This window comes from Hordeum vulgare, chromosome 2H, assembly GCF_904849725.1.
Source record: "Hordeum vulgare subsp. vulgare chromosome 2H, MorexV3_pseudomolecules_assembly, whole genome shotgun sequence".
In the NCBI taxonomy this organism is placed as follows: Eukaryota; Viridiplantae; Streptophyta; class Magnoliopsida; order Poales; family Poaceae; genus Hordeum; species Hordeum vulgare.
The window spans coordinates 621,774,371-621,800,058 of record NC_058519.1 but is presented as its reverse complement, the minus strand read 5'-3'; the positions used below and the strand labels follow the sequence as shown (position 1 = coordinate 621,800,058).

Genomic DNA, 25,688 nt, shown 5'->3' with positions numbered 1-25,688 from the left:
CTGAATACAAAGCACTTGCCAATGCCATTGCCGAGGTTATTTGGATGCAAAATCTTTTGACTGTGCTGGGTATCTCTCATCCTAAGTCTGCTTCCCTCTGGTGTGACAATCTGGGTGCCACCTACTTGTCTGCCAATCATATTTTTAATGCTCGGACAAATCACATTGAAATTGATTATCATTTTGTGCGTGAACGTGTTGCTCAAAAATTGCTCAATATCAGGTTCATTCCCACTGATGATCAAATGGCAGATGGGTTTACTAAACCTCTTATCGGTCGACAATTGAAGGTCTTTCGTCGCAATCTCAACTTGGGTAAGTTGTGATTGAGGGGGAGTGTTAGACATTGTATTGTTACGTATACACACGGTAGATGTATAAACCGTGTGTATCATGTCATAGGTGTGCGTGGGGTCAGGTTAAGTTGAGGATATGTGTTAGGTTCAATCTCTCTTGTGTTTAAGTTGTAGATAAGATTGATCCTAACCTCTTGTTGTAATCTCCTTGGCGTAGTGCCCTATATCAACACGCACGCGTCTCTGCAACAGTCATACACTTTAAGCCTCATATTCTCACAAGTGGAATATATGCCGAGTACCCGAAAAATAATGCATGGTTTATAGGCTAACACACGGGTATCCCCTGTAGCGCGTGGCCGAGATTCAGATTACAGGAATGTCGTGATAGAAAAACCATGGGATGTGAGTAACCCTAGGCTAAAACCAACGCCATAATAATACTAGAACAAAACGAATGTAGTACGTACGTACGTAAAAGTAACGTGCGAGGGTGTGAGCATCTTGCACCCTGCGTGCGCTTTGAAAGTGACTTGTGTCGACGAAAAGAAAGGCACCGGCACATATGCATGCATGGAGAAGGGAGAGGTGAAGAAAGAATAAACGCATTGCGTTGCTAATCTTTTGCATGGCGAGAGGAGGAGGAACCGATCCTTTGCCTGCGGCCGGCGCCACCCAAAGCGATCGAGAGCAGCTCGATCGCTGTGTATATATATAATGGAAAGAAACACACCTGGTCGGCCGGTCCATCGTCTCATATAATAGCAGGAGTAGTTGACAGACGGGGAAACGAAAGACCAAACTAACTAAGGTTTGGCCATGGCGGACGCGCTGATCGGGCCGCTGGTGGGGAGGCTCCAGGAGCTGGCGCTGAGCCAGGCGCGGGCGCTGGTGGCGGTGAACAAGGACATCCGGAGGCTCCGCGACAAGCTCATGTTTCTGCAGGCCTTCCTCCGGGAGGCCGACGTCAAGCGCCACCTCTTCTCCGACGAGATCACCAGGGTGTGGCTGCAGCAGACGCGCGACGCCGTCTTCGACGCCGAGGACGCCGTCGATCACTACTACCTCCAGGTCGACATGTCAAGGTATATTGGTTACTGCGTCTGCGTGCATGCATGTTTACATTACATGTAGTGATCCTCCTCTGGTGTCCGTACGTACCCACATCATGCTGCCTTGGTGCTCATGCGATGCGAGGAGGATCATGCGTTCTGAATTTTCTTCCTAGGAGAATGAAAGTTCGGATTCGATCGGATGTATGCCCATGTCGTTTTTTCTGAACCTAATAACAGTCAATGTAAGCTATATAGGGCGCCGCGACGTTCTCCGTTTTCTGGTGAGGTCACCCCATAGTATTGGAACCACGTGGCATATATTGTAAGGTATAAAAAAAGTAACAAAACTCCACATTATTGAAGGAAATTATAGAATATAGTCCTAATCTGTATTATTATGGCCTAAGGCTATTTTTTTAGATGCTGAAAGAAAAGCCTCTCTCACTTTCTGCAACAATGCGGTATAGAGACATCGAGAGTAAGCATATACACCACTGTAATAATTATGTGACATCCGTGCCCACATTGATGGACTCGGCCAAATAAGCTAGTTTAGGGTCTTCACCTAGCAAGTTATACGATACTCCAAACAATGCCTTCAACGAGAAAATGATGCAGATGGCACACCAAGCCATGTCAAACGAATGGCCCAAAGGCAAGAACATCACTATTCCCCTTAAAAAAAAACATCCATATTCCACTAATGTCTCCATACCTACTTGGAAGCAAGTGAGAAGTAACAAATACCAACATGCAGTGTCACGCGACTACAGATCTAGGAAACATGGGTGAAGGAAAAAAAAACCAGACCATTGAAAGCATCAACACCACTATGCTTTCTGTCTGATACCTCAATCATATTTTCGGAGGCTACAACGTGTTGTCTGCGCTAGCAAAGCCAGGGAGGTGGCTTGACGTGGTGGTCGCATCGTGCTACTACTCTCTCAACTGGTGGTTGTGTGGGGGCAGTGTTGTGGTCAGCCAACGCAGATCAACATCTTCCTTGATCCATTTGGTGGTGGTACTCGGGATGCCACGAGGCGACGATGTGGTATGTGAAGGCAGCTCAACCCCCTTGGGTGCTAGGATCTCCTCACTTGGCTCGTGGAGCTACAATGGTTGCGACGTGCTGCAGTTTTGGTGTGTGAAGGCAGCTCAACCCCCTTGGGTGCTAGGATCTCCTGCTGGACGATGGGTTTGCTTCGGCGGTCATGGGGATACGTCTTCCGCCACCGAGCATCTTGGTGAGCTTTGTTGGTCGGTGGCAAGGCACTCTATCATCTTGATGCATTCCTGGTCTAGGCTCCCTTGGGAGGATCGACTATAGAGAATTCGTCATAGTCCTAAATGGAGGCATCATCGTGGAGCTAGTTTCCTCTACTCACGCATGGGTGATGTGATCTCTGGATGAAAACTCAAACTCCGTCACAACGGGTAGCGGCCACACCTATATTGTTTCCTTTTTGAAGGCGTTCTCTTGAGGTCCTTGACCCTTGTGGCACGACGGTTCGGCAACAATTGTACAACATCCTCTCGTTGATGACTTTTGCCTTGTTTCACTTGCATCGCCTTTAATAAAAGTATTTTGTGTATCTATAGATGCAGTGGTCAGGTGCTCGAGCCTCCTTTTCTTTTCAAAAACTATCAATTTTTTTCTCTCAGTTTCCCTTCTTATCTTTTTAATATTTAAAATTTTAAAATGCAAGTGGAACAATTTTCTAATACATGTTGAAAATGCTTTAGATACACATTGAATATTTTTTACATACATGTCGAAAAATTGAATATCTATCTGAATACATGGTGACATTTGTAAAATGCAGATTAAATATTTTTAACCAAAAACAATTTAAACACATGTTGAACATTTTTCAAAAATGTCATGAATATTCTCGCAAAACATGCAAACATTTCATAAGTATTTACGAACATGTTTTTCATAGGACACAAACATCTTTTCCATATATTAGGAACAGTTTTTTAAATTACCAAATATATATAATAATTCATAAATATTTTTTGAAAATGCATGAATTTTTACATGTGGACATTTTTTAATGTAACAAACAATATTTTGAATGGCAAATGTTTTTTACACATAAAGCTAATAATTTTTTACATTTTCAAAAATGGCATGAACGTTTGTTTAAACGTGCGGAAATTTTTGAATTACACAAACTTTTCAATGGTATGAACTATTTTTAAAATAGTGCAAACAATTTTTTAATTTCATGAACAATTTAAAATATTCGGTGAAGATTGTTAAACACTATAAATAAATTAACTTTTAAAATATATATTTTCTATATTTAAAAATATAAACAATGGTAAAATTAAATAAAAAAATGAACAAAACTCACGAGGAAACACAAGCTAACAAACTCACACTACTGGGCTGGCCCTCTTCACACTTTCCTTGAGGCGAGGCATACACCGTCTCGCAAGAAGTGAGGCATAAAGTCGCCCGGGGAACGCTTGCAACTATAGATGCATGGGGTTTTATGTTTGGCCTTTAGCTTTGGTTTTACCCTATAGTTTATACCATGTTAGGATTACAATTGTGTTGTGCTTATACGCCCTCCAGGTTGTAGACCTAAAGTAATAGTCTAATTTGCATATACGATCTACTCTAATATTTTGTGTGTGCAAATTATTTGTTGTAAAGGTATCCATGGTGGGCTCGTCCAAGTATGAGATATGTTGCAACATTTACAACACAAGTAACCATGCGACGCAAGCTATCTGTGAAAGTAAAGGATATCAACTCAAGGCTCGAGGACATTATTGAAAACAAAGACAAGTATAAAATGGAGGACATGAACAAGAAGTCGGAATTAACATGGAAAGCTGCTACATCAATATCTTATGCCCACAGAAAGTTGTAAGTGTGACTGATTTTTTATTTAGTTATACTTGCTATAATTAGTTTACTAGTAGTTAGTGTGGTGATTATAACCTCTGTCCATTAGGCTTCAAAATTCAGTTTTCGTTATCATTTATCCTGCATATCTCATCATTATGGTATTCTCTCCATGGTCATCATTATGGTATTCTCTCCATGGTTAATTGATCGATGCATGTGTGACCGTGCATGCAGGTTGTATTAGATTCTTAAAAGTACTCCTTCCATTCTCTAATGTAGTGCGTATCTTTTTCTTATATTTCAAGCTTCTTGACAATGTTTATACTTTATAGAGAAAATTATATATATGTATATATATATCAACGATACTGAATCAATTTGAAATAAAAATTATTCCATTATGAATCTAATTATATTGATTTGGTCATCTAGATGTCAATATTTTTTTAATAAACTTGGTAAAAGTCTAGAAATTTTGACTGAAGAAATAAAATCTATTTTGTACTATATTTTGAAAAGGAGAGACTATAGGAGAATAAATTAATTGTAACACTCTTATATGCATGCTCTGTTTGATTATGTGTGTGTATCTGTCTATCTTACAATTCTTATTACGAAAAAATATGATATTAATAAATGAAGACAAATACCCAAATAAGAATAATTTGGTAGGACCGACTTATGATGTCTTTTGTTGACCTTACAATATCAATTCAGAAGAGTTTAATCATGTTATATATGATAATTAGATTTGGTTCCATCTTCCATGCTTGTAGATTGTTCAAAGAAAGAGCCCAAGTACATTCTAATTGTAGACTTGCTAAATCTTCACTTATCAAAGAAAAAAGAAAGATAATGAGGCATCAAGTAATATGATGGCTTTAAAAATATAAAAAGAGTACTAATTTATTATGGACAAATAAGATTTGATTCTATTCATAAATTTTCAAGTAGAAAAGTCCAGATAGATGGTGACATTAGTTTGATCATAGACTGTATGTTTATATATATATGTCAACTGTAAATTTAAAGTTAATCAAGCATAAAAATATGTGCAGTGCAATATAATTTATTATATATGCATATGCGATTGTTTCCTTTATGCGGAGTATTAACTCTCACCACAAATTTAGAACTTGGATATCATTGGTATAATCCGTTATCACCTTAGGCATACTACATTTATGACTATAAGATGGTCCAAAATGATTCTCTTAAGATAATCATTGCCACACACACTTTTTTTCTAGACACCCTTTTTACATGTTGTCGTTACGTATTGTATATCTACTATATAACTACCACTATACGATGACCATATCGATATTGGATGCCTAATGAGATTTCTTGATACCCAATAATGTAATTGGGCTTACTCGGGAAGTTCTCTGTATGGTAGGTCCCAAGAGCTATCTAGGCATGACATTGCCTTAGAAAAACTAGACTATACAGGGATAAGGGAAGGTGTCCATATGACTATGGAAAGAGGAGACACACTCTGAAAGGAGTTTGTGCCTACCACGATTGATGACACTTTGACTTTATACGAGGAGGCCAAGGACCCCTACAAAGGAAAACATGTAGAACATACTCTAGGGCATATCTCACATCAAAAGACATCATCAATCTATGGCATCCTAGTTATCTTTTGCCCTAGCTTCGTAACCCTAGCTCTAGATAGGTTGGATATGATATCACCTGTCAAGCCCTAGGTAGTAGATTCCATCATGCTGCGTCAAGAACACCCATTGTAATATGTATATCATATAGCTGCTCCTCATGGAGGCTCAAACATGTATACATTGTTTGCCCGAGTTGTCATTAACCTATTCCAGACACGAGGCCTCACACACTCAATAAAATACACAAGGGCATATGTGTGTACCGACTATCAATAGCAACGTTGGCCATGTATTGATGATTAATGTATTGTTGATCTTAGTTACAATGTACACTGAAGGTCGTAAAAGATATTAGAGGGAATGATGATGCCCACATGCGTAGCACGTTAGAAGTAGTGCTGCCACCAGCGCTACTGCTATGGGTAAAACAAGCGCTACTACTAGGCTTTCTCCTAGTAGTGACGGATCTCAACTTTGATGAGGGTGACACGTAGTTACCAAGTTTCAGTTTTCTAATTGGGTAAAGTCCCAGATCTTACCTATTGAGATTTTTATCATCATTGAGAGGATTACAATGGTGTAGGTCTACTCAACGGTGAGCTAGGTTATAGGTATGTTTCTCCTGAAGTTTAATGCTTCTGGACGCATGGTAATCTTCCATTCATATAGGTTGACGGGTCCAGATAATTAGGTTGCAATCTTCAGGGGATATGCTAGGATCTAGTGATCCCGATGTTAGAATGAACATCCTTAATAGCTATATCACCAACATACCCCACATGTCATCATGCTTCTGAGTTCCTCCTAGGGCACACCTAGGTCCAAGACTCGGGAGCGAGCCCTTTAACACCAGGCAAGTAACTTACGTGTGCTCACGGAGAAGATCTCACCAATACGTGAAATTACATTGTGTTCTCGCTTGAGGTAGTGTGGTAGAGATAGTATCATCTGAGCTTGTCCACTGTAAACCATTTCCCGATTATGTTTTTATGAAGATGGAACATTAACTCGGTGAACCACTCCCCTAAGTAACCCCCTACCCTGTCCTGAGTATGTAACAATCTTATACTAGACGAGACTTTGACCGAGGGAAAAGCATTATGTATCACAAATGTGAACAATATCATTTTGTAGTCGAATGTATAGACAGCCAAAAATGAGGAAAGTCATCCCGACTTTGGCCACAGTTCTAAACTTTGGGTAGTGGCATGAATTTTATGACCTTGACATTGGTTCCAGATCAGGGCCCTACCAAAAGAATTTTATGCCCAAAAACTTGGGCACCTTCCCCCATATGCCCACCAACAGAGTCATGATGGGACACATAGTGCAAGCCCCCAGGCCCTAGGCGAGAAAGAGTGCAATCGGTGCCGGCCCTTTGGATTAACTTGTGCTTCACATCTATCTATCTGTTCTATTTTTGTCTTCCTTTTGATCATCGTGTTAAACCTACAAGGTATGCTTTCCCCATGATCGATCCCATTGGAAAGCGGGGCCTATCGCTCTAAGTTGTAGCAATGTGCGGAGTTGCACTAGTAGTAGGGCATGATGTGAGAAATCATTGAGGTAAAAAAGGAGGTTGGAGTCTACGTTATGGCTCGTTATGGTGGAAAACGACGCAAGACCCCACAACTCGATCCCAGTCAAAGTAAATAAGGTGATATGGTGAAGCTCGTGAGTTCCTCAAAGTCCAAGTACCTTGCCCCCATGATACCCCTTGGTTTAACCTCTCACTAGTTAGATAGTGACAGATTGATCCATCAAACGTGGCATGTGTGGTCGATATGTTGTCCTTCTTGGGGGTTCCCGATGAGCTTCGTCGGCCGATTTGTGCTTATGTATCCTCAAACAAGCCATCTCGAGCTGCAAGTGCCATACCATCCCCGAAAGATGGCCCTCCAACGAATGTTTGAACATGAGAGGGATCTAGCTTCCTCAATGGTTGTAAGCCATGTCGTGTATGTTTTGCATGGAGGGGAATAATCATTTGGGGTTATCATCCTCTGTACCCTCGGCGGGGCTGACTTCACACTAGTGGCGAGTCGGTGAAAGTGGTGTCGGTCTTTGCTGAGTGGTTCTATCTGAGTGCGCGAAGCATGTGTGTATACAATGACCATGGCCTCATGTTTTCTTTACGATGCATGGGAAGTTTTGAAGGCCGTATTTTGGTCCCTTAGGGAATATAATAAAGGTGAAAGATGAAATAACTTGAAATTATTACAAGGGTAAGGTTGCTTAAGAAAACTTCCCTTTTTTTTAGCTCCGCACGGTTGATGTCTTATTCATGTATCATACCCTGCAACCTACACGAGCAAGAGTAATAATTCCTACCTAACCATTAGGACTTCTAGTCTTCCTACGTCCTCCATTACCTCGTGACCTCCATATTCCCTTATCCCAACCCATAAACGATAGTGCTAGAGTGGCTTGTCTCGGATGCCTTGAAATTCCCATGATCTTTTCTCAGTGTCAAGATCAGGATGGTCTACAAAGTTATTGTCACAAGGCCAATAGGAAAAGGAACCTTTCTTGTGTTGGCACCCAATTTATTTCATCTTTGTTCGAAGTGAACTTAACACATACCTAAATGGTACTACAACTAATAAATGGCCAAAGGAGCATTTTCCCTTATTGTCCTCAAAATACTTAACTTATAAAGATTACACCATCTGATGCATAAAACTCCCACTATTTATCTTTAGTATATATTGAATAATTATTAGACTAAAAAATTAGAGAGAAAAATATGCATCTATAAGTCATATAATATAATTTGATACAAAGTAATAGCTTTTCACATAGAAAAAGTAACAGCCATAATTGCATCATATAGATCCCAATCATGATATCTAGTTCGTGTGATCTTCATACTAAAGAAATCAGGATATAACATGTTGCACAACTATTGCTACAAACCCATAGCACGAGCACCAAGGGTTGATGGCGATGACAAAAGTGATGACCCCACCCCCTCCAATAGAGCACTAGTATATGGTATAGATTAGATCACCTCGGAGCGTGATGTAGTGGCAGCAGAAAAATACGCAATAGATATAAAGTCAAAGGCATGATAATCGAGGGAAGGCAAGCCATGTGGGACCCACATCCATGTGCCTAAAGCCATAAGGCATGTCGGACCCAAGGGCCTCCCCTTGGGCGCCTAATTCTTCTATTTCCTTTATTATGATGTAAAAACGTTTTTGATTTTTCATGAATTTTTAGAAGGTGCGAAAATACCTATTTTTCTTGAAACCCAGGACACTCATGAAGGGACCAACACTCTCACGCTTTATTAGTTTGTTAGGCCAACTTCAGCCCGCCGATCCAAACGGACATGGATTTTTGTTCACTTGTGTCCATTTAGGCCGGCAAACGAACATGTGGACATCGACGGATAGGCAGACATGGCCTCTGCACCCAACGGTGCTGCGCCACTTGATAAGATGGTTGCCCCCGTCATTTCATCGTAGCAGGCGCGAACAGCAGCAACATCGATGATGAGCTCGCAACTGAGGGAGGCCGAGAGCTAGAAGAGTGTGGAACGGTGCTACGCATTCTCTCCGACGTGGCAGACCTAACGATGTTGCTATAGAGCGCGAGGGAGAGCGAGCCGTCGTGACTGGGCACAAGGGAGAGTGAGTTGTCGTGGCTCAGGGCGCGGCAGCTATGGTGCAACCGTGAGGTCCCTCCACTACCGGCACGTGCAGCACACTGGCAGGAGTGAAGCCTGCGATATACACAACACCCGGGATGATGCCACACCCGGGACGAGGCGGTGGACTTGGCCTTGAGGTTGTCCCGTGCCCGAGCGTCTCCTACGTCTTTGCCTTGAGGCGCATCTCGGAGCTTGTGAGGGATTCTTTCGCCGCATGACGCATGCACCTCTCCTCCTCCAGCTCCGTGGTGATGAGCAATGAGCTTAGGAAGCACCTGTTGTTGGCCCGGGGGATGGCAGTCATGGCGCAAGCTCGAGCCCTGCACGACATATTGCAAACGACAGAGCATGAACGCTAGTTCGTCCATCGCTGCCTTGTAGTGCATCTCATGTCCAACCTCTTCGGTAGCCAGAGCAGCAAGAAGAGCGACTTCACGACCTCCATATCAAAGAACAGCGAGCAGCAGTAGGGAGCCATGTCGGAGCTCATCATGGAGCCAACCGTCGCACCATTGATGCCCTTCGTGGGCACAGACGAGTACCTAGGGAGGGCCACGACAGCGTGGTGGACATGTGGACCTTCGACAACGGCGACGAGGTTGGCTGGGAACGATGGTGAGGCGGACTGATGGGCTTCTATGGCCGGCATGGGTGGGGAGAAATATAGAAAACGAGTAGAGAGAGGGTGACTATGGGTGGGTTGGTGTGCCCCTCTTATTTGATGATAGACGGTCCAGGGCTCACATGAAACACACGCAACCGAACGAGGAGTATGCAAGACTTCCGGTTCGTGTCCGCTTCGGATCCATTTTCTATCAAATTTGTGCCGAAAATGGATTCCGGTGGACACAAAATAGACAGAAAAATGAGGAGGGTTTGTGGGTTGGGTCGTATTTTTTGTCCGCACGGACCCAAACAGACACACTCGAAGAAAATGATGTGTTGCGTTGAAGTTGGCCTTAGTCTAAATAAATGATAAAACATTGCATATTTGGAATGATAATAGTATGAAATGATTAAACATGCAAAATTATAGACATTAACTTTTCAATTTTTTCCACAACTGGATGAGAAGTATAAACATGGATTCTTTCATAAGGGCCTAAATAGTATTTTAGGGGCAATAATTATTCAATACGTACTAGAAAATATTTGATGGAAAACAATTTATTTGGGCTCTTAAACACACCAAACATTTTCTAGGGTGAAGAATTAGTTTTTATAGATAGAAATGTTGAAAGGAAAAAATAGAAGCACTCGTGCACTTAGGACCAAATAACCACAAATGAAAGAAGTATCTAGTAAATTGATAAATGTAAATATAATTGAAAAATCATATTATGACCATTACAAAAAAATGAGTCTTAAACTAGTAATGCTATGGAATCAAACGATCGATCAATCGGTGCATTTATAAATAACGAATGTTTTGCAAATAAAATAAACCTTGTAAATAGAAATAATTTATTTAAAAGTTCCAAAAATGATGCTACAACATGCCACCAGCTTAGACAACCATGGTGATAAGAAGCACATATTTTAGATCATAGTGGTCGAGACGCACTATCGAGTACAAACATGGCATGAAGTCGCTCACCATTGTTTAACCTTTCATGACATAGGCAATGTGGTTGAGTCAAATGCCACCTACGAGGATGACGCTAATGAGTACCTACATTCCATCATTACTTGTACAACCCCTTCCCCACACCCATACATGCATCAAGTTGGTTTGAAAACCATATTGCGGGCAGATTTTCTGAGATGCAACGACTAGTGGTGTGGCTAACTTAGAGCAACTCTAGCAGATCCCGCAAAATCTTGACCCGCAAAACGCGTTTGCGGTTTCACGAAGATCGCGTTTGCGAGTCGAAAACATGCGCGGCCGAACAGAAATCGTAGATGAAACTGCATAATTTGAAAATATAGTTTCGCGGAAAGTTCATACTACATATATGCTCCCGAGCTCCTCGGGCTCCTCCTTGACGGGGACGAGCTCCTCTCGACGTCCTCCGGCTCCTCCGACCACTGCCTCTTCACAGGGAGAAGGCGTTCTCCGGAAGAGGAGGAGCTCCCGGCGTAGGAATAAGCTCCCGGCGTAGAAGAGGAGGAGCCCGTGGCCGAGGACGGCGTATGGCCATGCCGACGGTCGTACTCCTCCGTCTCCCAGACGAGGAAGCTCGGTGGTGGCGAGAGGTCGCGGTTGGTCCACCTCTTCGCCCCGCGCTTCCTCGCGGCGTCGGAGCGGACGCGCCGCTCGCGCTCGGGGTCGTTGCCGTCGTCGGATCTGCTGCCGGAGCCACGTCCGGAGCTCCAAATGCGGCCCCACATGGCGGCTGGAGGCGGAAGGTAGTCGCCGGTGGCGAGAAATGTGGAGAAGGGGGGGTGGGGAATTGCGTGGCTCGGCGGCGGCGGGGGATATAGTTTTGACCCGCAAATGCACCGCGGAACCGTAGATATAGTGATCAGGGCGTGCGGTTTGCGGGCCGCGGCAAATTTTTTTACGGGCCGGGCGAGTATGCGGGCTCTGTTCTATCCGAAAAAATGAGCCGAACCCGCATACTCATCGGAATTTTACGGGTTTGCGTCTTTTGCGGGGTCTGCTAGAGTTGCTCTTATCATTGCGAGTTATTCAAAGGCTAGAATGTGATACATTTATTATAGTTGGTTTTATATGTGACCATCTTTGATACATCATTTTATGAGGTTATTTCCCTATGTTACCGTCCAAACCCTGTGTAGGCTAGTGTGAAATAAAGCTTTGTCTTCATAGTTGCCACTGTAATAAAACAACACCATTATGAATTGATAAAAGACAGAAACAACCCATGATGAAACACATTATCATACAAGCATACAACACAAATATAATTGTGTAGTCAGATTTAATTAAAGGCATGAACTTCTCACATATAGTTTTTCCACTTGAGAAATCACAAGCCGTGTTTGTCAATGGAAATGTGTGTGAAATACTCGAGTATGATCTTTTGCAAATCCAAACATTCACAAACAATGTGGACAACCGATACATATATGGTCCTCCACCTTATGATGTAACCAATATCATCATATCTTTTAACTCTTGTCCCGCATAGTATATTGACTAAAAATTTATACGGTTCATCATAAGCCAGTGATATGCCTTATGTGTAGCAACACACCCATCCAAATGTGTAATAGTGAGTAATTTTCACGATCATGCTGCAATCTTGTCATAAATTTTGGTGCATTATCATTTTCTATTTTGTTGTGATCAAATGTTGTAAGTGTTGCAAACATATTATTATTTTGCTATATTGTTGATACAGTTGAAACAAAATATTGGCACCTTGAACAAAATGATGCAATCATTGTTAATAGCTACTTATATCTTAGGCACATGATTGGAAGAAAGTCTGAAAATGATCAAATACTCACTATAAGTATATAAATTAAATACTTAGTAATTATTCAAAGAATTGTTTTACCCTACACAAATGCATTACGAGTTGGCTATATTGGAAAGTGTTACCTAGGTTCCACCTACAATACTAAAATCCCTAGAAAGGATTGATATCACACTACAATAATATTGAGATGTAACATGATTCATTTTAGGTTTACTTACTAACTACTATGAATTACTAACAAGTAACATTGCTTGAATTAAAGGGATGATCTTGTCACCACATGTGCCAATACATGAAGATAACCAAAAAAACTAGAGAATGCTCTTCTTAGTCACACCGAACATAGGAATGCAAACTTATTCATTTGAAATATTCTTACTAACTACTACTAAGTACTAACAATTAATAATGATTGAATTACAGGGATGATTTAGTGCCACCACATATGCCAATACATCATGATAAACGGAAGAAACTCGAGAATGTTCTTCTTCATCCCATTGAAGAAGAGAATGAATATCACCACCATCCGGTTGTGATCTCAGTGGTTGGAAAAAGTGGTGTTGGCAAGACTACTCTCGTTAGAGACGTATATGATAAGATAGATAAGAAAAGGTTCACTGTTCATGCAATGGAGAGTTTTGCACCTTATCTAACAGCAATCAATATTCAGTGGCAAATCGTTCAAAAACTGTCAGGAGATGGCAAGAATTGCACTAGAAGCAATGTCGACAAAGTTTTTGAAGAAAAAACAATAGGTCAGAAATACTTGCTAGTGATAGATGGTGAAGTTAGCAGCACCGACTGGAAGAACATTCTGCTTAGCCTCAAAATTAGTGCTAAAGGTAGCAGAATAGTGCATATCACACAACATAAACCAGAAGAGCCACCTAACGGATATCCCCATGTCATTATTAATTTAGAATCACTTGGACAGAAGACTGCTGTAGAACTATTCCACAGGAGGCTACTCCATATTGAAGTGCAAGACAAAAAAATTCATGATCGCCACCAAGACATCCACAATATCACCGAAGGATTGCCACTTGGCATCGCTCTTTTGTCAGGTCTTTTACAAACCAAGGAGTTTCCAAGTGAGTGGACCAATGTATTTGACTATCTTATGTCCAAGCAATCGAAGCGACTACATAGGATACTATCGGTGTGCTTCGATGATCTCCCACATGAGCTGAAATGTTGCTTCCTATACTTTGCTGCACTGCCCGCCAACATCAAGATTGAAGCCCGCAGATTGGTGTGTTTGTGGATGGCAGAGGGATTCCTAAGACCAAAAGGTGGGAAGACAATGGAGAAGGTGGGTTACATATACCTGAATGAGTTGATTGCAAGGAATCTAGTTAAGCCCGTGCATATGGATGATGAAGATACATCTAGTGCTGGGAGTATATTTGTCACCATCCAGAACAAAATCCATGAATTTTTGCAGTTTGAAGCACAAGAGGCAAGTTTTGTGGAAGTCCACAATGGTGATGATATCCCCACATTAACAAGTGCTCGTCGCCTCTCTCTACAGAACTCCACCGACAAATATGCTGTCCTAGCTAGTTCTTTGCCAAAGCTACGATCAATCTTCTCACACTTTGAGCAAGATTACAAGGATCCCAAAGAAGATCAAATTTATTTATGTTGCTCGCCTCAACTTAGGAAAATCTCTAAGTGGAAGAGGAACAAAGACATCAAATCTCATATACAAGGATTGTTGCATAGATCAGAGTTCCTCCGTGTCATCAATCTACAAGGCATCGAGATTGGTCAGAGGTTGCCAGATGAAATAGGCAATGTTGTGCATGTGCATTACCTTGGAATTACATCTTGTTCATTAGCGGAAATCCCACAATCCATTGGAAGGCTCACTAGTCTTCAGACACTAGATGTGAGGGAAACTAATGTTCGGGAACTCCCATTGGCCTTCTGGATGATTAAGACACTAAGGCATGTTTTTGGTGGTTTCCTGAAATTCCCTGAGAAAATTGGCGGGTTGAAGAACCTACAAACACTTGACTCCGTACAACTTGATACATTGGAACAAGATTTGGTTGGGACATTAGGTGAGATGATCCATCTTGAGTACTTAAGAGTTGGGTATTCTTCGGAAGGCGATGTGGGGGCTCTCTCAGATGCTCTAAACAAGCTTGAGAACCTTAGGACTCTAATCATAAAAGGCAAAAATATTCCATCAAGTGTGTTCACTAGCTACACACATCGCCGCCTCAAGTTCATAGTGTTAGAAGGAAAGCTGGATTTGCCATCTGAGTTGAATGGTGGCTTTTTCCTTCCTAATCTCATTACACTTTCACTGGTGAGAACAAGTATATCTCAAGAATTCATTGACAAGCTGGCTGAGCTGCCCTTTCTTGCCAGCCTTGCCCTGTATCCCAACTCCTACAGGGGTGACTGTATTGCCATCTCTCCTGGTGGATTTCGTTGCCTGAAGAAGCTCATGGTTGATGTGGAAAAACTAAAGAGATTTGAGGCCAAGAATGCGCTTCCAAAACTCGAAGAATTGGATATTCACTCCCAGTATGGTGAATATTGTTGTCTCTTTAAGGAAAACGTCGACCAGAAGAAGACTATTGTGGCCGATCTTCTAAAAAAGGATAATGTTGAAAACAAAAGGTCGTTAATAAGAAGACTATTTGATTGATCTTCTAAAAAAATAAGTGGGCATACATGATAAACAACTGGAAATGACACCCCATCAGCTAAAGTTGTATGATTTACCGTGTCATTATTCTTATGTACTATGTGGCTACTAGACTCATTTTATGATTGTGTGTGTTTGTGTGCTTGTGTTAATATTGTGAACTATGTATTGTGTTAAAGGTTTCGTGCATTCACAACTCAAGCAGTCAAGCATGTATAGTATGCTAAGTCTGAATTTATTTTAATATTGTTTGTTATAACTGTTGTCATTGTTGTTATTTATATAATGTACCCCCTTCGTCTCAAAATAAGTGTCTTAACTCTTAATACAATTTTATACTAGAGCTAGTATAGTCGAAAAAGGGTTTCCCCCGCTTTGTATTACAAAGCAACAAACCGATACAATCAACAGCAGGTGCTGGGACGGAAGCAGCACAATCACACCCAAAAAAACGAAAGAGAAACAACAAGAGAAAAATGCCGACAACGGAGGATCGACGGAAACGAAGACGCTTCACGACCACTGCGCCCACCGAAGATCTCCCACCAAGCTCCAAGGCTCCGAAGCACCGGTACCAATCAACACCTCCAAGAAGGACCGCGACGATGACGACGCTGCTACCAAGGGTTCCCCCGGTACGTGACGAGGCAAGAGGAAGGGTCGCCCTCGAAGCCCTCTAGGAAGGTCCGGCGGCACCCACAGGCGTCGCCGCGTCGGTGTCGGCCAGGACGACACGGGTTTCCCCCGATCCCAACCTTCACCTCGGATGCTCCAGAGCCTGCCACCAAACCGACCACCATCTTGCGCCACCGCGGTCATGAAGCCTCCACGCCGTGTCACCACTGCACCATGAAGTGAGGCCTGCACAGCGGGGAATATGAGCCGGGACTAGGAGCCACAACACTGTCGGCACGCGGGAGGGTACAACCTCCACCGTCGATGACGATAGCCGGCCGGGCACAATAGCAGGAGCATACCAGGCCCGTGGACCCATAGGCCCGGCCGGGCTCTCCACGTCCGTAAAGCTCCCGCCATCGGCGTCGCTGCACCCCGTTCGAGCTGCTCCTCCTCCTCACCACACAGACGACGATGAAGCCACGTCGGGAGCCGGCCCGCTAGGACCCAGATGGGGCCCACATGGCCCAGATCTGGGTCGGGGGCGCGCCGCCGGCCAACCTGCGTCACCACGCCGTCTCATCGCCAAGGGGCAACACCACCACCTCGCCCGTCGTCGGACACTGCTGCCGGGTCGTCGCTACCCCCATGCGCCGGGCAGGGAGCCGCGCGCGGGGGGACATGCAGTCCCGCCGCCGCGAACACCACCCGGCCAAGCGCCGGGAGCGACCGTCGGCGACGGCAGGGAGGGAAGGGGAACGGAGGGAGGTCGGAGAGGGGAGGGGCTCGCGCCGCCCCGGCCACCTCCCGGGGAGCCGGCACGGGGCGGATCCGGGAGGGGGAGAGGGGGATGGGGGCGGGGACGGCCGGCGGCGGCAGGGGCCCTAGGAAGGCCGCCGTCTGTGGCGGGGGGGGGGGGGAGGGAGGGAGGGGGAACTCTAGGGAGCGGGAGCGGGGGCGGGGGGAGGGTGGGGGGTTTCTCCCAGGTGTCGTTGTTGAGGCTCGGGGAAGTCTTCTATTTTTACTAGATCTAGTATAAAGTTGAGACTCTTATTTTGGGACGGAGGGGGTAACAATGTAGCAAAAAAAAAACATGTTCATCAAACTCACAAATATACCCTTTACCGTTTGTTATGGAGGGACTCAAGTAGGACCACGGATAATATAGGTGCTTGGTAATTGCTTGGGTTGTTCTTGGTTTGAGAATCATCATCAACCCTAGCAAACTTGTTTGTAAATGTCTCAAAGAAATACTACTACTATGTTACTTTGTACGTAATAATGAAGGAAAAAAAGTTATCATTCACCCTACAAGATTGTTGTCCATGTCTTACCTTTCCAATAGGTAATAAGAAGCATCAGACGACACGAAATGGACGGCTCATATTAATTGAGCAGTACATTCAGCAAAAGAAGAAGGAGCAGCAACAGCGGCGCATAAGACCATGTACTACTAGCAGTATCCGATGATTAAAAGAGCCTGGAAATAACAGCGGAGGGAGGCTAATCAAGAGTGTTGTGAGAAACAAACAATTAGCGGCCAGCTCCAAAACCAAGCGGCGAGCGAGCGAGCTGGATTCCAGAAGCCACGCCAGCGTCACCACGCACCGGCGCACCGTACGTGACGCGGATCGATCTCCCAAGCGGCCCGTTCTCTCCTGCTATTTGATGACCGGCAAAAGCCATGCGATGCGACGCGACGCTGCTGGTGCTGTTTTAAAGCTCATTCTCACCTGATGGCCATTCCTTTTTCCCCTCTCGGCGAAGGAGACAGACAGCCATCCCCGTCGCCGTCGACATGCCACCCTGCCTAGGTCACAGGTTATGTTTTCTACTGTACTGCTAAAGATTTATATTTTATATCTTAGGGTGCTACAATATCCATTGTGTGGTCGACGTAAGCTCATGCCCGCCCTTTCACGAACTGCACAGCTGCTTCTACTGGGGCCATTGGTGCTAGTTGTACTGGTGGTAGTAGTAGTCCCTCCGTTCCTAAATATAAGACCTTTTAGAGATTTTATTATAAAATACATAGGGATGTACATAGACATACTTTAAAGTGTAGGTTCATTCATTTTACTCCGTATGTAGTCTATAGTGAAATCTTTAAAAAGTTTTATGTTTAGAAACGGAGGGAGTAGTAGATATCGGAACCGGACAAAGCAACCGAGCCTGGACGGGACCGGGCCGGGCCCAGCGCGCAGCAGCGGAATATAATCCTGTGCGCGGCGCGGTGCGTTGCGGCTTATCTGGTGCGAGCGCGGCACCAGCACGTCGTGGATTGCCACTTCCTCCCTCGCCTTTTCTTGTTCTTGTTCTTGGTCGAACTCCTCGTTGCTGGAGGAGGAAGGAAGAGGAAGAGGAAGAGGGAGGGGAGACCGAAGAAGAAGAAGAGAGAGATGGACGTGGAGATCCAGCGGCCGCGGGAGGTGGGCAGCTGCAGGGTGGTCAAGGTGGACAAGGAGGCGTCCTGGGAGCTCTTCACCGCCCAGGCCGCCAACGAAGGCCGCACCGTGCGTCCCCGGTTTATCCCTTCAATCTTTGCCTCCTCCTCCTCCTCCTCCTCCATCTTCTCTTCTTCCCCCAACTCTTGGCCCGGTTTCTTGTTGATACTCTGCTCAATTCTCTGAAGCCGGATGCGGTTTCATGCCGTGGTGGATCCTCAAAATCCCACATTTATAGCCGGAGATTTTGCGGCGTCAACGGCCTCTGCGTGTTTGGCCGCTTGTTAAGAAGCTTCCTTTTTTTTCTGTAAAAATGTCATCCATGGCATGTTCAATCATGTTCCTGTGTTGTTTTTATGTCTTCTAGGAGTACAAAGCAAAAAAAAAATCCTGTTAATTGATGGGAATTGCAATGGCCTGACGATTACTCAAAGTCTTTTTCTTTTAAATTTAGTTATACTTAAAAAGGTGGCTTTGGTTACATTATCCCTCCGTGTTGTGCAGGTCGCTGCTCACTTTGGGGCGTCATGGTGCGTCACGTCCCTGTCCATGAACTACAAGTTCGAGGAGCTCGCCCAGACCCACCCCGACATGCTCTTCCTCTTCGTCGACGTCGACGATGTCCCGGTAACCAATCATTCTGTCAATTCCCCCTAATTATTCTCGCCTCATGGCTCGTTATTGTTTATCTACTTCAAAACATCACATCAGTCTTCAACAACAAGATTTAGGCTGAACCTTCTTCAGAGAAACAAAAACTGACGCGACGTTTCACCGAATCAGTCAAAAATGAACCAATCATTCATTCCCCTAATTATTCTCAATAAACAGTTGCTCCATTGATTCAGTTCGCAATTTGCTGTGAAGATTTTTGTTAGATGTAATTTGGTCTCAAGAAGGCCTACTTAATCTGATGAGCTGCAACGATGTGTGCTGTACATACATGCAGGGCGTGTCTTCCAAGCTGGGGGTGAAGGCCATGCCCACCTTCTTCCTGATCAAAGGCAAGGAGGTGATGAAGAAGATCGTCGGCGCCAACTCGGACGAGCTCCACAAGATGGTGGACTCCGACGACGATTCGCTCAGCTCCGCCGTTACCACTCTCCCTGACATAGTCATCGAAAAATAGCTGTTTTGCCGTAGTCCCTGAAACTTTTCAAACTGCTGTTCGCTTGCTTCCGGTGTGTGTGACTCTGAATCTGATCTTGTCTGATGTGTGTGTGTGTTCCTACTAGAGGAGAGTAGGGCGTGTGACTTGGCTACTGGCCCGCTGGCCGCTGCAACTGTGACTTGCTGCTTTCTGAAATGCTACTACATATAGTACATGCTAGTGTTTTTGTTTTGAGATTGAGTATAGATGATGTTTCTTTCTGAAATGTTACTACATATTGTTTGTTTGGTCGCTCTTGGCTCTTGGGGTGAAGATAGAAAAACAGACGGTGTGATCTCCTCTGCAGCACTGCAAAAGTGCAGCTACACGGATGATTTGGTTATTGTACTGAACTTTTCCTATGATTATGTCAGTAGCTTTTGCTACTGAAGTTGGTAGGTAGGTAGTATCATATCATCGATCTCGGTGTTGGTACGAGTGCATCTGGAATCAGTAGGCAGATTCCCACCGAACCTACTAACCACCACCTTGGAATGAACAAAACTGCAAGCCTGTTGCTGGCCCAGTGCATCATGTGACCAGATCTCCAGACCAGCCACATGTCGGATTCAGCTCCGTGCTGCATTCTGTGGGCACTCTATACATTATTGTTGGAGAGGACTTTATCAACCGTGGTGGTAGCTTAAATTTGTGTTTTGACCCTTTTAACTAAGCTTAGCCCGATCTGGTCCCCATTGAGATTTTCTTTAAGATTTGACTCTTTTTTTACCGTCGGACACCCTGACGATAGCTGACTTATTCACGTCAGCAGCTGATGGTGGACGTTGTGAGCTCCGTTGGGCCCCTACCGCCACCCGGCCCAACGGTAGCCTGACTGACCCTACCGTTAGGAACTATGACGGTAGGGTCCTAGCAGTTATTTGGGCCGAGAGGCTCCGATTTCCACTTCCTCTTTCTTCCCCACCCCGCCACAAGAACAGTGGAAGGACCCTCTTCCTCCCCCTCTCATCTCTCCAATCCCCTCCTGGGATCTTTTTCAATTTTCAACGGTTTTTGTGGATCGAGATGGCTTCAAAAAGAGAAAAGTAAGCTCCTCCAATCCCTTCAATTAGTTTTAGCCAAATAGTTTTTGATTCGACGCATTATTTGATTCAAATCAACCCTATTTTTGAACTAGATTTATTTTTTGGAGCCAAGATTTGTTTTAGGTTGATTCTAGATGTTCTATGGGGTTGAATATTAACTCTAGTCACTAGTTGGAATGGTAGTGTGAAGATGACCCCTAGTTTCATTTTTTTTGTTTGAAAAAGTGTTGATATAATGCATGTTGGAGGAATTAACTCCTATGTTTCTTTTGATATGATGCATGTTGATATGATATGATGCGTGATGTATAGTGGATATTGTTGGGAGGATTATGCTCAAGATGAACCCTAGTCCATGTTTGTTTTAAAATGATGATATGATGCATGTTGGAGGAATTAACTCTAACGTTTGTTTTGATATGATGCATGTTGATATGATATAATGCATGAGGTATATGTGTATAGTAGATGTTATATGAATGAATGAATCATGTTGAAATCATATTTATTTATGCTTATAATGGGACGCAGTGTTTCGGCTCTCGGGTGCATCTCCACCCGCGCCGACGAAAAAATCAAAACAAATACTAAACAAATTCAAAAAAATTCATTTTTTTTGGTGTTGTAGATATTTTGATGCGTGAGGTTCGCTTCAAATTTCAAGTTATTTGGACATCTGAGCATCTCTCGGCAAAAAAGACAAAATTTGGGTCTGTGAAAAAGGTTGACTGTTCACAATTTTTTTGACCCGATTTGTCCTTTTTGCCGAGAGCTGATCGGTTGTCCAAATAACTTGAAATTTGGAGCGAACCTCACGCATCAAAATATCTACCACACAAAAACTTTTTGGAATTTGTTGAATTCGTTTAGTATTTATTTTGATTTTTTTTGTGAGAGGGAGCAGATGAGCTCGGGCTCAGAAGAGGATTTCTCCTTATTCTTATGTTTATGCAATTTTATTTAGGCGGCCACCTCTTGGGGACAACATCGGCATTAGGTACTCCATGCTTGAACGTGCGTTCGATAAGGGTCATCGTTTCCGTTTCATAAAGAACGAAGTGGTAACTACTATGATCAAAATATTGAATTGATGAAAATAAGAACTATCTTTTACGTCCATATTTTGACAGATGCTCCCGCCACTGCGCGTGAGGGGTCACGAGAATGTCGTGAAGATGTAGTACGACGAGCGCTACACGCCGTACTTCAAGAGAGCCCGATTATTGGGTTCCATCATACAGTTCACGCGTCAGCCGCCGACGCCCGTCCACTCATCTCTCATAGCTTTGGTGGACTGGTGGCGGCCCGAGACACACAGTTTCCATCTCCCATGTGGGGAGATGACCGTGACCCTTGAGGATTGGGGGATGATTACGGCCCTACCGATCAAGGGCCAGAGTCGCACCAGGCGAGTGGAGAGGACGAACTGACAGGATAGGGTTGCCATCCTCATCGGCGACTCCCCCTCCCCCCCCCCCCCCCCCGACACGCGCTAAGGGTAACCGGACATTCGGTGTACCTCTGCCCTAGCTCATGAAGACCCTGAGGAAATGGCCAGCAGATGCCGATGGTCGGACGGTGGAGCAGTACACAAGGGCCTACCTGTGGTTTCTTCTCACAAAGGTCGCATCTCCAAACTGCTCAGGGGACACTGCCCTATGGATGTATCTATACTTCCTAGCCGACTGGGATACAAGGTACAGTTGGCGAGTCCGCCAGACTTGCCTACCTATACCGTTCGGTAGGAGAATATCTCATTGTTTTTTATGGAGGTATGATCCTTAATATTGTATTATCTGATCATCAATTGATGTTTTGTAGCTTGACGACGCAACCCAGAGGACGAAAGCAACGTCCGGTATGTGTGGATTTGTCTGGGCCCTCTCCATTTTTATGTGAGAGCGCTTGATGATGGGACGTCCGGAGAAAATGTGACGACGTCCATGGACTGACTACTACAAAGATGACGACTCTGCCCGATACCCTACCATCGCATACTCTTGGGACATGGTGGGTGTCTACATGGGCACATCCAAGGCTTTGTACAAGGCCTTCACCAACGAGTTGGACACTTTGACGCCTTTGCAGGTATAAAAACTAGCTCACCTATCTTTTTGACGCCTTTTCATCAAGAACTTACCAATGTTTTTGTAATAGGCTATCTGGTGGCCATATCAAGACCGGGAGTGGGGGTTCGAGCTAAACGTGATGTGCGTTGAGGACAGGACTAGCTGGCGGTGCATGGTGCCCATGATATGTGTGTACGCCGTCGAGTGGCACTTGCCACACTGCGTGGCCGCACAGTTTGGGATTTACCAAAATACCCCACCGGGCATGCCGAACGAAACAGGCGGCCACGATTTCCACTTATGAGTGCATTGTTTATGTTACTATGTTTTCGTTGCGTTTGATATTCTTATGATGTTTTCCGTTGCTTATGCCTTGCACGAAGAGCAAGCGGAAATGTCAGTCGATCACAGACTAATGAGTGGAGCATAAAGATTTTGTGGCGGAATGGAACCAATAAAAGTTCCATAAAGATGTGGAGAGTAAACTAATTGACTGGGATGCGTACGACTATTACCACATGAAGTGGTATGACGATGGCGTGAAGCACCGTCTTTGACTCGGGCCCAAGTGGACGACAACAAAAATCGTGCACCTGGAGGAAGATGCCCCTGAAGATGAGGCCTACCGTGACGGGAGACATGAGTGGATTTAGAGAGTATGCACCCCGTGATTAACAGAGTGGTAAGTTGTGTTCTTATGTTTTGAACCGACGGTTGGATGTAATGTACTTTATTCATCATTGTGATTCACTTATTCCTTTACAACAGTCCTCGGAGCCAAACAAATGCATTTTTGAGAGCTCAGATGCGCTAGGTGGTGCCCCTGGGATCGGAGGTTCTGAAAACAAGTTGAGGGACACGATGAAGGTAACATTTGAGCCTCCTAGAATTGCTTTATGGTGTTACTCATTTGTAATCATAAAATTGATCTCTATTATGTCCTTATTTTATTCTTGTTGCAGAAGTTTGTGAAGCATTGTCGCAAGCTGATGGGCCTGCTTGGGTGCGTTGGCTCGTCTGCAGCTCATGATCCTGCAGGCCCACAGGGTACCATCGCTTCGTCGAGCCATGTTGCCTCCTCGTCTAGGTTGGTTGAACAGGAGTACGAGGAGGAAGAAGATGAAGAGAGCAACGAGAAGGAGTACGATGACGATGACGAAGCTCCACCAACTCAAACAACTCAGCTTGAGAAGAGGAAGGCGTCGAAGAAGGATTGGCAGGGTACATCCCCGTTTCAGAAACCGCGTCCTCATCAACTCAACAAGAAGCCTGATGAGACTTGTTCAAAGAACAACGAGGACCGTACCTCTAAGAGGGGAAGACGCAAGTGAATTGCTTAGTTAAACTATTTGTGATGGCCTATCAAACTATTTGCTATTTGTTAAACTATGTGCAACCGTTTTCTACTTTATGCTATGTGTGACATGTTTATTAGTTGAACTATTATTTATATCGAGTGTCATACATGTTATATTCTGTGAGATTTATAGATTTCATGTTTTTAAGTCTATAGTATTGCTCGGGATTATTTTTTTGAAAAATAAATACATCTTGTGTGCAAAAAATACACTTTCAACACACCCTACCGCCAAGGGTCCTTGACGATAGGATGTGGAACCTACCAAGGCACCAATCTTCGCCGATTCCAGGGTAGTGAACCTCCCAAGGCACCACTTGCCATCCTACTGTCGAAGACCTTGGCGGTAGGGTCTCATAACCTACTGTCGCAGTGCCTGGCGGTAGGATGGTACGCTATGTCAGCCTACGACTGTCAATTCATGGTTGCTGTTGTTGAGCCTACCATCAAGGCCCTGGCGGTAGGTCGTGTAAGCCTACCGCCGAACGCCCTAGCGGCAGCAAAAGGATCAGATCACGAAACATTTGTAAAGAGGGGTTAGATCCGGCTAAACTTGACTAAAGGGGTCAAAACACGAAATTTAGCCACCATGATACACACTACACAGTGGCAGTGTCCTCAACATGCATAAGCATAACTCCCGTTGTCTCATCCCGTCCGGAATTAATTGACGCTTAAACGGATGCGATTACTGATAGATAGCTACTCTTTACTTGGAACTCTCGTAGCTTAGCGAGGAGGTCAAGTGCATCTGAATCAGTATTTATTTTTCTTTTCTTTTAGCGGTGCATCTGAATCAGTAAGCAGATTCCCACCGAATCTAACCACCTTGGAATGAACAAAACTGCAAGCCTGATGCTGGCCCAGTGCGGCTAAATTTTGTGTTTTGACTTTTGATCCTTTTGCTGAAGTAAATTCAGATCTGATACTCGTTTATAAAAATTCTGAGATCTTACACATTTTCTGTCGTCAAGCCCTATGACAATAGGATACAACAACCTACGGCTAACTTTTCTGATGATAGGGTTGCACGTCTACCGTAAAAAAATTCAAGTCTACACGCACGCACCTTACCTTTTTTTTGTTTTTTTAGCAAAGTACAATCAAAGTCGCTCAAATACACGAACGTACACTCACCCCTACGAACGCACGCACCTTACCTCCAGGCATCTGTTACCGCTAGCGTTCGTGGCGGTAGCCCCTTTTTTTTACCGCCAGGTACCTTGATGGTAGGTTGTTATACCCTACCGCCATAAGGCTCGACGATAGAAAAAGATCAGATAATGAAATTTTTACAAACATGGGTCAGATCTCGATTTACTTTAAAAAAGGGTCAAAACAACAAATTTTGCCGCCCAGTGCATCATGTGGCCAGATCACCGGACTAGCCACATGTCGGATTCAGCTATGTGGTGCAGCCTGCAGATACTCTAGTATCATCATCCAAAGTAAAAGGGCCTGC

General features: G+C 44.2%; 2 protein-coding genes across 2 annotated transcripts; both read left to right on the top strand.

The window, feature by feature from the left end:
- Nucleotides 1–1,055: 1,055 nt before the first annotated feature.
- On the top strand, nucleotides 1,056–15,808 carry LOC123430906 (disease resistance protein PIK6-NP-like). The gene is made up of 3 exons (XM_045114736.1): nucleotides 1,056–1,381; nucleotides 4,017–4,232; nucleotides 13,304–15,808. The coding sequence occupies exons 1-3, from the start codon at nucleotides 1,116–1,118 to the stop codon at nucleotides 15,543–15,545; spliced, it is 2,724 nt and encodes a 907-aa protein (XP_044970671.1). The 5' UTR covers nucleotides 1,056–1,115; the 3' UTR covers nucleotides 15,546–15,808.
- A 2,586-nt stretch (nucleotides 15,809–18,394) lies between these two features.
- Nucleotides 18,395–19,955, top strand: LOC123430905 (thioredoxin-like protein CXXS1). Its single transcript, XM_045114735.1, has 3 exons — nucleotides 18,395–18,673; nucleotides 19,109–19,231; nucleotides 19,554–19,955. The coding sequence occupies exons 1-3, from the start codon at nucleotides 18,560–18,562 to the stop codon at nucleotides 19,731–19,733; spliced, it is 417 nt and encodes a 138-aa protein (XP_044970670.1). The 5' UTR covers nucleotides 18,395–18,559; the 3' UTR covers nucleotides 19,734–19,955.
- Nucleotides 19,956–25,688: the final 5,733 nt, after the last annotated feature.

Bases quoted from the DNA above. Each gene is read 5' to 3' on its own strand.
- LOC123430906 (XM_045114736.1), top strand. From the start codon at position 1,116: ATGGCGGACGCGCTGATCGGGCCGCTGGTGGGGAGGCTCCAGGAGCTG. The intron at 1,382-4,016 runs GTATATTGGTTA...TTTGTTGTAAAG, and splicing joins CTCCAGGTCGACATGTCAAG to GTATCCATGGTGGGCTCGTC. The intron at 4,233-13,303 runs GTAAGTGTGACT...ATTGAATTACAG, and splicing joins TCTTATGCCCACAGAAAGTT to GGATGATTTAGTGCCACCAC.
- LOC123430905 (XM_045114735.1), top strand. From the start codon at position 18,560: ATGGACGTGGAGATCCAGCGGCCGCGGGAGGTGGGCAGCTGCAGGGTG. The intron at 18,674-19,108 runs GTGCGTCCCCGG...CGTGTTGTGCAG, and splicing joins CCGCCAACGAAGGCCGCACC to GTCGCTGCTCACTTTGGGGC. The intron at 19,232-19,553 runs GTAACCAATCAT...ACATACATGCAG, and splicing joins TCGACGTCGACGATGTCCCG to GGCGTGTCTTCCAAGCTGGG.